The sequence below is a fragment of the Centroberyx gerrardi genome, chromosome 7 (genome assembly GCF_048128805.1).
Source record: "Centroberyx gerrardi isolate f3 chromosome 7, fCenGer3.hap1.cur.20231027, whole genome shotgun sequence".
Taxonomy (NCBI): domain Eukaryota; kingdom Metazoa; phylum Chordata; class Actinopteri; order Beryciformes; family Berycidae; genus Centroberyx; species Centroberyx gerrardi.
The window spans coordinates 6,740,965-6,755,455 of NC_136003.1; the positions used below are offsets into that span (position 1 = coordinate 6,740,965).

Sequence of the window (14,491 nt, forward strand, 5' to 3'; positions counted from 1 at the left end):
AGGGGGTGGGGGGGGCAGCCAAAACCGGGCCAATGGGGTTCCAAGTGTCAACAGGGAGGTCAGTCATCTGGATTGACAGTTCCAGTACCATGAAATGCCAAGCGGGTTTCCTACCCAACTGTACAATTCATTCACTACTGCATGGAACCCACAAGCTGATAATTGCATGGTCAACTAAAATCATTGAAACCAACTGTATCTGATAATGCCTGCCTACATTTCTGCTTACAAAAATACTAATAATGGGGAGAAAACACTGGCTTCTGTTCAGATGCGCACGTTTCACAGCCCATGTGCAATGTGACAGAGGCAATAACGGATGGGGGGGGGGGGACCTTTAAGAGATGAGGGTCAATCCAACTTGATCTATGAAATTGTGCCCCCTAGTGGAATCTTTTAGCAAGAGGCCTACATCTTTCTGCTAGAGCAGGGCCTTGTCAGAGAAAGGTGTGTTTAAAAGGTCAGGGAATGGTGCAACAGCCAAAATATTTAAGGACAAAACAGAAAGAAAATATGTCTGTTTAAGAGATTGTGTTTCATTGTGAGTGAATAGGGTAAATTTAATGTAGTTAGCGAAGGGTATAGTTAAGGACAAATTCAGCTGTGCGCCCTTGCCTGACCAAATCTTAAAAGTTTTTCCAAGGTCACAGCAGGAACTCCAGATAAACCCAAAATATGCCCTTGGAGTGTTTGCACCCCCCCACAGCTTCAAACAGCCGCAATACAATTAAACTGAAATTATTCACCGGGATTATAATCTTTACAATCCAAATTACAAACCAATCATTATCTAAGATACTGTTACCTTTTGACCTAACCATCCGCCCTATAACTGTTACTGACACTTATGTAACGTTACATCACTCCCTGCCATCAAGTTATGCAATACACACTCCACAGTCTGACTGCAGCACTACGGTTCATTACTGAGAGGATGGCGCCTTGCATATAGGCTACTGGGATTGCTTACATACACAAGAAAATGCAAAGCAAAAGCAAAAACCATGCAAACTCTGAACACTTAACGTAACGTCCAGTAACGGCTAAACTAGTTTAAAAACATTCCACATTGCACAGGTGACGTTAATTAGGCTACTAGCAAAGTTTGCGTTCACTGAATTCAGCGCCATATCACAAAAACTCCGCTGTAAGTGAAGACGGTCAACTTCCCCCATCTAAAATAATCCACTACAAAGTAAAAAGTAAAGTAGTTTCTGAAATGAATAGAGATTTTTGCACGCATATCTCACCTGATACGTGGTGGTCAGAGTCAACCAGCACAATGAGCTCGAGCTTTATTCGTAGTTCAAGCGCGAGCCTAGTCTCCCCTGCACACCTGCGTTAATCATTTTTTTACGAGCCTAGGAGCCCAGGAATTGTGGGAAATGTAGTCTTCAATGCAGTCATTCGATTCTGGTTGGGCTACACAAGACGAGCCTATGGACCTGGTTGAGTTTTTAAGCGTCCAAAGTTATAAATTCGTCACCAAGGCAAACGGGAACAATGGAGGCTGAGACAAGACTAATGTTTTCTAATGATTTCTGTTCAATACCTGTTGTCTGACACCGACCCCACCCCACCCCCACCGGCACTGTCTTTTCTTAAAATAGTACTAGCTGCACATTCATAGTCGGTCAAAAAAAACAAAACTGGACGGTCTAAATTACATTAGCATCAAATGTCAACCAATTAAGTCCCTTGACAGAAAACCCTCTTCTCCTCACATCATCTGGCAGACATAATCCCCTCTCATGCATAAAGTGAAATCCTCTGGTGTGAGGACAGGAGGAGAAGCTGGGTTTAAGGGACACGTAAGCCCATTTTGAGTCAACATGAAATAGAGAATATAGGTATTTTACATAACCTATCGGCATACTGATTCTCTTGGAATAGGCCTATAAAATGCAGTATTAGCTGTTGCAAGGGGTGTAGTGGAGGGTGAACCCACCTAAAGTCGGTTTACAAACCTTTTTATTAGCAGAATAGAATTCACCCTCCGCTTAAAGCTGACATAAATCTTCAATTCAGAGTATATATGCTAGTAAGTAGCATCCAAATCATGTACGTTATATGAAAATAGCAGCTTTTAAGGCAAAAAACATAAATGTATCACTAAATCACAAGCTGTTGCACTTTGGATCAACTACCTCATCATTATAATGCAGTAAAAATGACTATTGGCAATGAGAAGCCTGTTCCACACCTCCCTGCATGTCCACATGTGCTCAGTCAAGAGGGAACACCATGTACTTTAGGCAGTACAAGTGGCTTCCATGCAGAAAACAGCCTCTATATGAGGTTGAATCCATGAAACAATGTATTCATTCCTACCTATCTGCAGATGGGATGTCCCGCTCCTGAGTCAGACAGTTAGAAAGTACGTGTGTAGTGTGTAGGAATTGCAGAAAATGCCAAGGGGGGCTTGGAGTCCTACAACTGTAGTGACTGTGATCTTATTGAGAGGGGGGCGTGTAGCTCTGGTTTATGAATGTGCTGTGTGTGCATGTGTGTGTGTGTGTGTGTGTGTGTGTGTGTGTGTGTGTGCACGGTAAACGTATACTGCCTCAAGCTGAGAGCTGAAAGACAAGGGGGGAAGGGCAGAAGAATTTGCTTTTTCTCAAACAGACACAGCATGTCAAGTTAACTTCAGTCAGAATGGAGACAAAGAAAGAAAGAAAGAAAGAAAGGGGTTTACAAGAGAGAGAGAGAGAGCTCATATAGTGGCGAGAACTGTGCAAACTATTTGGGGATTTTTGCTCAGGAAGAGAGTTAAGGAAGGAAAAAGTAAATGCGAGGTCGGTTAGACTGGAGAGAAAAGAACGGGTAACAAACAGAGAGAGAGAGAGGAGTAGAGTGTGCGAACGAAAGAGAGACAAAGACAGAGGAAGCAAGCCAGAAAAAGACAAAGACATAGAGAGAGAGAGAGAGAGAGAGAGAAAGAGAGAGAGAAGAAGCTCCTGTTGAGATTCCAGGCACACAGGCAGGCACACAGGCAGGCCCACGACGGTTTCAGCATGAGCCAAAGAGAGGAAGGGAGGGAGGGAGGGAGGGGCTTCACACATGTATGACATTTATGCCTGTGTGTGTGTGTGTGTGTGTGTGTGTGTGTGTGTGTGTGTGTGTGTGTGTGTGTATGTGTACATGCATGCATCTTCACGTGTGCGTCCAGCACTGTGGCAAGGTCGACAGTCCCACCCTGTAAACCAGTGATATATGGCTCCTTGGGGCCTCTTGCTGTTCTCTCCCCTCTTTACTTCAGTTGCCCCCCCACCAACACACACACACACACACACACACACACACACACACACACACATACACACACACTCTACCCCTCTCTCTTTCCCTTATTTGCAGGTTCATCACTTGTTTGCGTAAGGTTAGAGATAAGCAGAGAAGAACACCCTCAGGCTCAGCTGATCCTACTCAGCTAGCACACACACACACACACACACACACATACACACACACACACACACTCCCTCATTTTTGCTTGTAAAACAAAGCGGACACAGCAAAAATGCTGTTCTGGCAACAAGTGGAACTTTGCTAAGGGGAATGGAACATTTGAAAAGAGGAGGTGTGTGTGTGTGTGTGTGTGTGTGTGCATATGTGTGCATGGGGAATCAGCGGGTTGCCAGATTTGCAAGTGGTACCTTGCAGGTAACAGGAGTTGAGTAGCTTTCAAAGTCAGTCTGTAGGTCACACATGGGGGGTGTGCGCCTAGTTTGAGGCAGGCAGTAGAAAATGAGGAAGTAATGGGAGGGGCGTCTGCAGCAAAGGCTCATGGGTAAAGTATAGGGTGACCTCATGGCTTCTGAGCAAGGACCTGGTCCATGAAGGAGACAGTCCTTGGGTTTTATTCCACAGTGAACTGTTTATCCAGTGTTTTAGACACTTTCTCAACTGGCGACAGCTGATGTTCATGTTTCGATGCTTTGGGACAAATATGAAAACACTTAATGACACTAGACCAAGAGGCTTTTGAAAACCGGTGACAGGTTTTCAAAAGTTGTCATTGACTTAGGGGTCAGAAATATACTCAGCATATAGAAAACCACACTGACTGTTAATTGTAGTTTAAAAAAAAAAAATGAAGGAATGGCGTCATACCAGGAGGCTGCAATATGTAAACACGTAACAGAAATTTTGGCAAATTTTGACTTTTTCTAATTTGAATTGATTAATTCCAGAGTGACTTTCATGTCCATTACGCCCTAGAAACCTGTTTAAAACAGTTCAAACAGGTTAAAACAGATTTCGAAACTACATTTTTTTGAAAAATGTACCTTTTGCAGATATGATTTGCACATATATGTTGTACAGATATAGTTTATTCTTGCATTGGTATTTATTCATTTTAAAAAATTTTTTAATTCTCCTGATTATGTACCTGATTGGTGCTTTGTTTTGTCTATGTGTCTTGCTGCTGTAACAATTTGAATTTCCCTCTGGGATTAATACATTTCTTATCTATCTATCTATCTATCTATCTATCTATCTATCTATCTATCTATCTATTTGTCCAAAAACAGTGGGATAGCCCACCTGCTACGGCTGCATCATTTTACATTTGCGTTTAACATTTTAGTCATTTAGCCGATGCTCTTATCCAGAGTGATTTACACTGAGTGCAACAACAGAAACAGCTTCAGTTCCTAGATTTACAACATTTCAAGCAACCAATCGAGAGAGAGAGAAGTGCTGGGACATTTGTCTCTATCTATAGCATGCTGTTCCATGCTGCAGGACCAGTGGACATAATAATTGGCCCATAAACAGGAACATGCAGAGGGGAGGGGCATGGCACTGCGGACAGGGAGGAAGACGGCGGCCATGCTGCGGATACAGACGTGCATGCAAGCGTGTGGTCATCCATGCACACACAGCAATTATTTTAAGAGGGAGCGCGGGCATGGCAGGCTGGCACAAACACACACACACACACATGCATGCATAAAGAAATCATGTGCATGCAGGGCACATCCTGTGAGCAATGACACACACATGAGTAATTACTTTTCTGAAGACTGGTAGGCCCTCCAGCTGAATAGTAGGAGTTCTCTCTCCCTCTCTCTCTCTCTCTCTCTCTCTGTCTCTATTACCTAAAGTGAAGTGAAGATATCTGGAAGGTGTATAGTTTTCTCAACACACATCTATATCCCTACACACTGTACATTCTGTATATAGGTAGGTTAGGTCTCTACTAACATTGATGACAGCAGCGCCCTCTGTTGGCTGTCCATGGTATCTTTCTTTTACACAGCTGTCAAAAGTTTGCATATCCTCAAGTATAATGCCGAGTCAATTCATCAGACAAAGCTGCTAAACTGAAATTTGATATTTGCAATGAAAAGGGTTTCAAGGATTTTTGGCACATTTTAAGGCACTATTCCAAGGTCCTTTAGTAATTCTTCTTTGGGAGGAAAAAGATTAAATACTATATACTATGTCTTGTTTCTTTTGTACTATGTCTTCTATGTCTACCTGCCCAGGGACTACAGATGGAAACTATTAGCTATTAGCTAAATCTGGTACAACGCATCATCTCGCATTATTTTTGACACTTATGTTTTGTTGTGCATTGTCCCAGTCTAAATGAACTTAATAAATAAATAAATAACTCCCAGAAAACAATGTCAACTTTGTCATTCAGGCAATATAGAGGAAATATAGGGGAGACCGGGGCATGTTGTCACAATTTTTACTCAGTGGTGTACCTTACTACTGAGATACAATATATATTTTTCTAGCTACATTAAGGTCTTCTCAAAAAAATTGCATTTTTACATTTTGAATAATTTACCGGAAGCAAAAGTTATTACTGATGAAATACCACTTGACACCTTGTGACAACTTATCCCATGTTAGGGCATGTCATCACATAGACAAGTGTGCTGTGTTTGTGCACAAAAATTTCAATTTCCTCTGAAGTATATATACAATAATAGCTCTTGTATTGAAAACAACATACTTCATCTCAGAAATCGACACCCACCACACACCAGGTAAAATATCCCCTCCCTCACCCATTCTGGGATGTACAGACAAACACAAATTCATACACACACACTCATACAAACACATGCACACACATGAGTTTTATATTCAGACTATGTTTTTGTGGGAGCAGGTGTCGCTTTTTGTCATCACACTTTGGAACGGAACTCTTTGTCCTGTTCCTGAACTGAGAACTTGCACATAACCATGAAAAGATGAGTTCCTCACTTCAATGGACATCAATACTCAACACTCAACAAACACTCAACAAACACTCAACAAATAATGACTTGTGACTTGTGATGAATTCAGACACGTGTCAGAACATCAGGCTTTGTGTAATATAACATATAACATCAGGCCTTTTGTAATCATGAGTGTTTTTATTCATCCACTTCAATAAGGTGAGGAGGAGAGGATTTTTCCACATCCGTGCCTTTTGACTTTGACTTGAACGCCAGACACACACACACACACACACATACTCACAAACAAACACATGCACACACACACACACACACACCCACACACCTAAATCAACCCGTGACTGCATCCTGATGGGCATTCAAATCCCCCTGACCATGTTTCTCATTATGAACTGGAACAAACTAGTTCCAAACAATTAGCACACCCTCCCCTGCCGCTGCATAACCAAACGAGTAAAGCGAAGGAACTATAAAATGGAGGCAAGATGGAGAGAGAGAAAGGCAGAGACAAGCGAAGGAGGAGGAGAAGAAGAAAGGAAGACAAAGACAAGAGGTGAGAAAAGACGAGAGATGGCTCACAGAGGATCAAAGGGAACCAAACTCTACCTGACAGGTGAGATGAGCTCGGGTTGTGTGTGTGTGTGTGTGTGTGTGTGTGCGTGTGTGCGTGTGTTCACTTCAGCTGGTGATTAAGACAAAACACAAGGCGGACAACCACAAACCACTACATGATGTTTTATTGTTTCCTCAGGAATATTTTCAATTCAGCCAGTACTGTGACTTCTTCTTCATTTTCTGTTGATGCAGTTTGAGTTTCTGCAGGTGGCGCTCTTTTCTTTGTCGGTTCAGCCATGGTGGCTCATGCTAACTACCCAGCTCTTCTTCTATTTATTCCAGTGGTTCTCTATTTTAACCGCAACATAATTACATTCACCTGGTGTAATCGGGCTGAACCTGGGGAAACCTGGGACACCATGGGTGAATGTAATTAACTCATTTTATTACTTTGAAACTATGGGTTTTATATAAATTAGCTTACCTCTGTCTCTTTCTATTCTGCCTGTAGTTAATTACATTCACCGAATGAGACTGAATGTAAACTACCAGGTAGAAAAGAAAACCAGCAGGACTCCTGGCTCCTGAGGACCAGGATTGAGAACCACTGATTTATTCCAAACAAACCGCTGTTGCTGCTGTCAGACACCGGGTGTTTAGAACAGCAAATGTAAAAGCTTTCATGAACTGGATATAGCTTGAATCACTAGTGTGTTATATCAATTGGTGAAAGAGAGTAGCAAAACAGACATTTGTTTATATGAAAATGTCACAGATGATTACTTTTAAACTATGGGTTTAAAAGACAAATGAGTCTACTTCTGTCTCTTTCGCTCTCTCCCTTTCTCTGTTTCCCTCTCTCTGTTGAACTCTTTTCGCTCTGTATCTTTTTCTGACGCTCTCTTCTTTGACCCCCCCCCCTCTCTCCATAGTTCTGTACATGGTAGCATCCTGCAGTGCCGTCTCTATGAATGACCTGCTTGACCGAGCCTCCCAGCGCTCTGACAAACTGCACTCTCTCAGCACCACACTCACTCATGAGCTGGTCAGTATCTGTGTGTGTGTGTGTGTGTGTGTGTGTGTGTCTGAATGCATTCATTACATAGTTTGCCTCGTGTTAAAACCAGAATGAAACACTAAAATATAAGATGACGGAAAACAATAATTGTGAATTTTCTAGGACGTAAGATTCGGTTCAACTCTTAAAGGCAGGATTAGATTTGTTCATCGAACATTTCCTCAAGCTGTAAAATCGTAATCATAATTTTGAGATGGAGAGGGGAATTCCTGGGTGCCAGAAAATCAAAGGCGATGGAAAATCAGGGGCGAGACAGAGATGCTTTTCTAGTTTGAATGTCCAAAACAGAACAAAATAGAAGCAATTTACTTTAATAGATTCCAGGTTGCGATACCAGATTTCTCTGCACTCTCCCAGGAAAAAAAATTCCCCTGATGCACTTAGAGAGGAGGATAAATCTGCTGCCCTTGCTGCTAAATTTGTATCGGCCTGCCAGATGGCTAGAGAAATTACTTAAATTGAGAAAAATGTATCACTATACTGTGATATACGTTGCAATGTTAATATGAATCACAGCAGAGACCAGAGATGGAATTACCACCTGTGGTAAAACACTGTGGCTATTGGTATTATCATTTTTATTATTAGTTATTGTTGAATTTAATATTTTGTTCTATGTTTGTGTGTATGTTTGCCAATAAAGCTCAGTGAATTTTTTTATTTATTTATTTATTTTATTATTTGTCATAATGCTTGTCCGCTGTGAATGTACAAAATAATAATCATCTCTCTCTCTCACAGGACTCTCATTTCCCTCCTATTGGCCGGGCGATTATGCCCCGCCCCTCCATGTGCCACACCTCCTCTCTACAGACACCCAATGACAAAGAGCAGGCACTCCGAGTGTCGGTAAGTTAACTGTTTTATTTTCCTGCTCCCTGATTCTTTACTTTGGTTTTGTTTCTGTTCCTGTCCTCTCCTTACCTCTCATATCCTCTCCTTGCCACTTTCATCTTCGTTTTTATCCTCTTCTCTCTCATCTCACATCGTTCCTCCCATCCTCCAGGAGTCAGACTTTTGATCACTGCCATGCTCCCTGCTTTTTGTTTATTTTCTTTAAAAAGTTTACCCCAAATTGAAAATTCTTGTCATTATCCACTCATCACCATGTTAGTCGAAACTCCATTGAACTTCGTAGGACCACCAAACACACAGTGAATTACCTACATCAGCTTTCTCGCAAACTATTGAAGTGAACAGTATTAGAGTTCCAAAGAGGGGATAAAATGACCATCATTTGTCTGTAAACTACTCATGCAGCATAATCCAAGTGTTTTGTAACCAAACGATTGCACTGTGAATCCTCAAGGTCTATATTTACCTCATTATGTAGTATTGTTCTAGGTAGAAGAAATGGTAACTTCTTGTGTAGCATGGCAACTGAAACAAGGAAATGTCCTAACCCTGTTTACAACTCGCTAACCAGTTGGAATTACATAATTATTCATGATTCATTCACATCATTATTATTATAGTACAATTTTTTGGCAACAATTAATTTGAGTCATTTTATGCTCTTTTTGGAACTTTATTGGCGACCATTAGGAATTACAACAAGAGCTAAAGTTAACAACTGAAACAAGTAAGCTAACTAATAAGCCAAGATCCAACAGAAACATCTGGTGAAGAGGAGATTGGGAGATTCTTGAAAGGCCAATGGGTGGGGAGTTTTTGTTCCAAAATGAGCTTGAAAGCCATAAATCTCAGCACTTGGCAAAGTAATCGTTGAGTCACTGGTATTGAAACAGCGGTAGCTAACTTACTGTGTGTTTGGTGGTTGTACAAACTTCAAAAGAGTTTCAACTTATATGGGAGTGAGTAGATGATGGCAAATCTACTCTCCCCTCTTCTCTTCTCATCTCATCTCCTCTCGTCCTTCCTACTCTTTGTATGATCTCTCCCTCTCCTCCTCCTCCTCCTCCTCCAGGAGTCAGACCTGCTATCGTTGTCCCGCTCCCTGCTCCAGGCCTGGGTGGACCCTCTGGTACTCCTGTCCACCTCTGCTAACAGCTTGCCCCACCCATCCCACAACAACATATACAGCAAGATCCAGGAGCTGCAGGAACACTCCAAGAGCCTGGGAGACGGCCTGGATATACTGTCCGGCAAGGTGTGTGGTTGTAGGGTGGGGAGGACGGGGTCGCACTCATGGGATAGGTGCTCTCTCCTCTGCCAAAGCAATGCGCCTCACGTTTTCATGAGTGCGCCATAGTTGAAAGCGTGTTGGGAGCGCGGTACGTCATCCACAGCGGACCGATCAAAATTGATGATTAACATGTGTGACTGCAAAACATACATGGAGGAAAAGCTTGTCCTCGCAGTTCGCCAAAAGGATTATCACAACCTGAATGTAGCAACCAGCCTGGAAAATTATAAGCCTGGTGGAGGGGACTAGCGGCTAAATTAGGATTCTCAAGTCCACATTCAGCAGCCCATGTAGTTTTTAAATTTATACAATGGGGTTTTGACAAATTCCCAAGGCACAAAGGTCATGAAAGTCACTGAAGGTATAAATGACCATGAGAACCTTCGATTCAAGTAAGAAAAAGTACCCAAAATGTTAATGTAAAATGTAGATGAATAATCTTATTCTGCCTCTCCTCCCCCTCACCCTTAAATTTCCAACTCTCCCAACCTTCCTTCCTACTGTCCTTGCCTCCCTTCTCTCCCAGATGGGTCCTTCCTCTCAGTACATCTCCTTACTGCCCTTCAGAGGGGGAAACAACCTCGGCCAGGACAAGATTTCCAGACTGGTCAACTTCCACTTCCTGCTGTCCTGCCTCCGCCGTGACTCCCACAAGATCGACAGCTTCCTGAAAGTCCTGCGCTGCCGGGCCATCAAGATGCGACCCGAGATGTGCTAAAGAGCCGAAACAGACCCGCACAAGGCCAGCAACTTGACTCTGGAAGGAAAAGTTCAGAGGTTTTCTGAAAGCTCATATTGCCTACCAAGTATGGAATAGCATGTACTAGGAATACACAAAAAACTAGCAGCACTTACAATCCACTTACAATTCCACATTAATTCCTTTTCCTATTTTACTGGCATTGAACTACAAAATGTTCTAGTAGTGTACTACTGCTATCCTAGCTAGTATGCTGAAAAATGCTCGCTAAATAGTAGGCAGTATGAGCTTTGACTGAACCTAGAGGATGAAGACAATGAGGAGTCATGGCAGACACAGGAAATCATTTGTATTCAGAGAAAGAAAGAGATGACTTTGGCCTTTACTAATGAAAGATTTGAATTGAAAAGTGTAGGAAACAAGGCTTTACTTCTCAACCATCCACCTTGTTGACTTGTTGAACTTCAATTGTCATTCTTGACTATTGCCCAAATTTTCCCAGCCGGTCTGGGGTTATGAACTGGCCATCCTCTGGTCATAAACTTGCTTCTATAACCATTCCGCATTATAGGTGGTAATTCCATCTTGTGGTCTCTGCTGTGATGAAAATGACTCCTCCTTTTTTTTCTCCTAGTAAAGAGCAGTATCCTCTCAGAGCCAAGATGATGAAGGAGCTTTGCAATGGCAGGGAGTCCAAAGTTTGACTTGGAGAGTTCAGCTGGGCTGTTAACATAAACCCATGGTTGGTGGTAACCTCAATCTAGGAATTATTATGACCCAAAAATAACCACCATTTGACTAGTGGCATTACAGTAGCCTTGGTGTAATGTGACAAATTTTCTAATCCGTATCTGTGAAACCAGCCTCTCTCTGAGTCAAACCGGGACACAGGGCTGTAACAGATGTTCTCTGCCTAACTAATGCTTGACTGACGACAAACTGCAGCATTTGCACTTTAGCCTCAATTACACTTACTAGAAAGCAAATTGAATGCGATGCCTACTGTTTGAAATGTTTCCAAAAATATCAATAAAAATTCTCTCTTGCATAGTAAATTTCTATCACTGTCATTATGTGTCAGTCGTTTGTAGACCTTTATGAATGTATACTGCTGACCCATATTACAAAAGTAAACTCAATAATTTAATGTTTGAAGATGCTGTGTGTAGCATTTTCAAACATTGATATACCATTGTCAAATTAATTGTGATACCTTGGTGTAACTACCAGAAACAAATGAGTGAGTTTTCCATCTGCATTTAAGCTTTAGCTCCGTTCGTGTTGGAAGAACAGCGCCCTCTTAGTTAGTTAGTTAGTTAGTTTATTGTCCTCAGAGAGGAAATTCTTTTCACAGTTGATGCACGTACAAAAACAGTTCAAAGACATGATACAAAAAAACAGAAAAAAAACAAAACAAAAAAAAACACACACGATCAATAAACAGAAACCCAAAAACACATTGACATTGTACAGTGGTACAGAGACAAAAACATACTGACATTGTACAAACAAGTTACAAAAAGTTAATATTCACCGGGACGGGGGGGTGTTCCTATTTAGCTTGTATGGCAGAAGGGACAAAGCTCTTGCTGAAGCGGGCCCTCCTGCACATGGGTACTCTGTATCTACGACCAGAGGGAAGGAGGGTAAAGTGCTGGTGAAGTGGGTGTTCTGGGTCCTGTGCGATTATGTGTGCTTTACGGGCCAGAGTTTTGGTGGTGCGGTCGGATAAGTTGGGAGTGGGAAGACCGATTAGTTTGGTGGCTGAATGGGTGATTTTTAGGAGACTGTTCTTATTAGCAACTGTCAGCATGTTGAAAAAGCAGATGGCACCATACAGAAGAACTGGCTCAATGATACTGTGATACAGGAGGAGGAGGAGATGGGGTTGGACGGACAGATGTTTTAATTTGCGGATGGCTGAAAGTCTCTGTTGGCAGCGTCTGTGAATGTCTGTGGTGTGCTGACTGAAGCTGAGGTTATTGTCCAATGTGATTCCAAGGTATTTGAAGGCCTCAACCACCTCTACCTTCTCTCCCTTAATTATGGTGTGACTGGGGGTATGATCCGGTGTTGCAGGAGGGCTTATGAGCAGTTCTTTGGTTTTTGAGATGTTGAGGTGTAGAAAGTTATTGTCGCACCATGTGCTGAAGTGGGATATGGAGTGCTGGTAGGCAGAGAGAGAGTCCTTGTCATTGAGCAGTGCGAGGATGGCTGTGTCATCTGCATATTTGAAGTAGATGGTAGTGGGAGATGCGCTTTGGCAGTCATTTGTGTAGAGAGTGTAGAGAAATGGGCTCAGCACACAGCCCTGGGGTGCACCAGTGTTAAGACTGATAGTGTGTAACAATGAGTTGTCAACCCTCACTGCCTGTGGTCTGTTGGAGAGGATCCAGTGAATTAGTGGAGATGGAACTTGAAGGTGCCGTAGCTTTCCGATGACCTGATGACACTGGATTGTGTTAAAGGCAGAGCTAAAATCAATGAAGAGTAGTTTGACATGGTTTCCAGGGGTGTCCAGATGTTGTAGTAGATAGTGCAGGAGACAGGCCACTGCATCATCTGTGCCTCTCTTTTGCTTATATGCAAACTGGAGGGGGTCCAGGGATGGTGCGACGTGTGGGAGAATGATGTTGAGGACCAGTTTCTCAAGACACTTCATTATGATGGAGGTGAGGGCTACAGGCCTATAGTGATTTAATTCAGATGGGTGGGGTTTTTTAGGAACTGGGATGACAGTTGAGGTCTTCCATATGACTGGAATTGTGGAAGTGCAGAGAGATCTGAGGAAGAGGGAGTGGAGGATGGGTGATAGTTCCAGGGCGCAGATTTTCAGAACCCGCCCTGTGATTCCATCCGGCCCGGGGGCCTTGTTAGGTTTGCACCTCAGAAGCTGGAGGTAGACATCTCGCCTGGTTAGGAGGGACTCGTACTCCAACTCATGGGAGGGCAGAGAGTCCAGGAGGCTTTCACACTCTGCTGAAAAGTCAGAGGTGTCAAACCGGGCGTAAAAGTTGTTGAGGTTGTTGGCAAAGGAGATGGGGTGTGATGTGCAAGTGGTCTGCTTAGCAGCTTGTCCAGTCAGTGCCCTAACTCGCTGAAAGGCTTGTTTAGTGTTCATTTTTGCAAATTCCTGTTCCAGTTTATTTTTGTAGTTTAGTTTGGCTTTGAAAATTTCATTTTTTATGTCTCGGCTGATAGTTTTAAGTGCTGCGAGGTCCTGCTGCCTGAAGGCTTGTTTCTTTTTATTAAGAAGGTGTTTTATTTGTGGGGTGATCCATGGTTTTGAATTTGGATATGTTTTGATAGTTTTTACTGGAATTGAAATGTTCATGCAGAATTTAATGTAGTCCGTGATGACAGAGAACTGCTCATCAAGCTCCCCGTCCAAAACCTCCCAGTCCGTGCATGCGAAGCAGCCTTGGAGACGTGCAGTAGCTTCTTCCGACCACTGGTAGACGCTGTGAGTCGTGGGCTTATGCCATTTTAGTTGTTGTTTATAGACCGGGAGCAGGAAGATCACGTTGTGGTCCGCTAGTCCCAAGGGTGGAAGAGCTCTAGCTGTGTAGGCTCCAGAGATGTTACCATAGCACAAGTCTATTGTTTTGTTAAGTCTGGTTGGTACATCTATGTATTGGTTAAAGGCTGGCAGAACGTGGTCAAGCCGACAGCTGTTAAAATCACCCAGTAGGAACATCGGTGCGTCAGGGTATTTGTTGAGCATAGCGTGTGTGTTCTGTGCTACTTGCTTGGCTGCTGCCTTGACGTTAGCGCTCGGTGGAATGTAAGCACAGCTAAGCACAACA

At 42.8% G+C, this 14,491-nt stretch overlaps 1 protein-coding gene across 1 annotated transcript; it reads left to right on the plus strand.

Annotated features, from left to right (window-relative positions):
- Positions 1-6,776: 6,776 nt before the first annotated feature.
- On the plus strand, positions 6,777-10,703 carry prl (prolactin). Its single transcript, XM_071903451.1, has 5 exons — positions 6,777-6,819; positions 7,694-7,806; positions 8,581-8,688; positions 9,767-9,949; positions 10,512-10,703. Exons 1-5 carry the CDS (start codon positions 6,777-6,779, stop codon positions 10,701-10,703), a joined length of 639 nt encoding a protein of 212 aa, XP_071759552.1.
- Positions 10,704-14,491: the final 3,788 nt, after the last annotated feature.

Excerpts from the sequence above, each read along its gene's own strand:
- prl (XM_071903451.1), top strand. The coding sequence starts at position 6,777 with ATGGCTCACAGAGGATCAAAGGGAACCAAACTCTACCTGACAG. Across the intron at positions 7,807-8,580 it reads CCACACTCACTCATGAGCTG|GACTCTCATTTCCCTCCTAT; the intron begins GTCAGTATCTGT and ends TCTCTCTCACAG. Across the intron at positions 9,950-10,511 it reads TGGATATACTGTCCGGCAAG|ATGGGTCCTTCCTCTCAGTA; the intron begins GTGTGTGGTTGT and ends CTTCTCTCCCAG.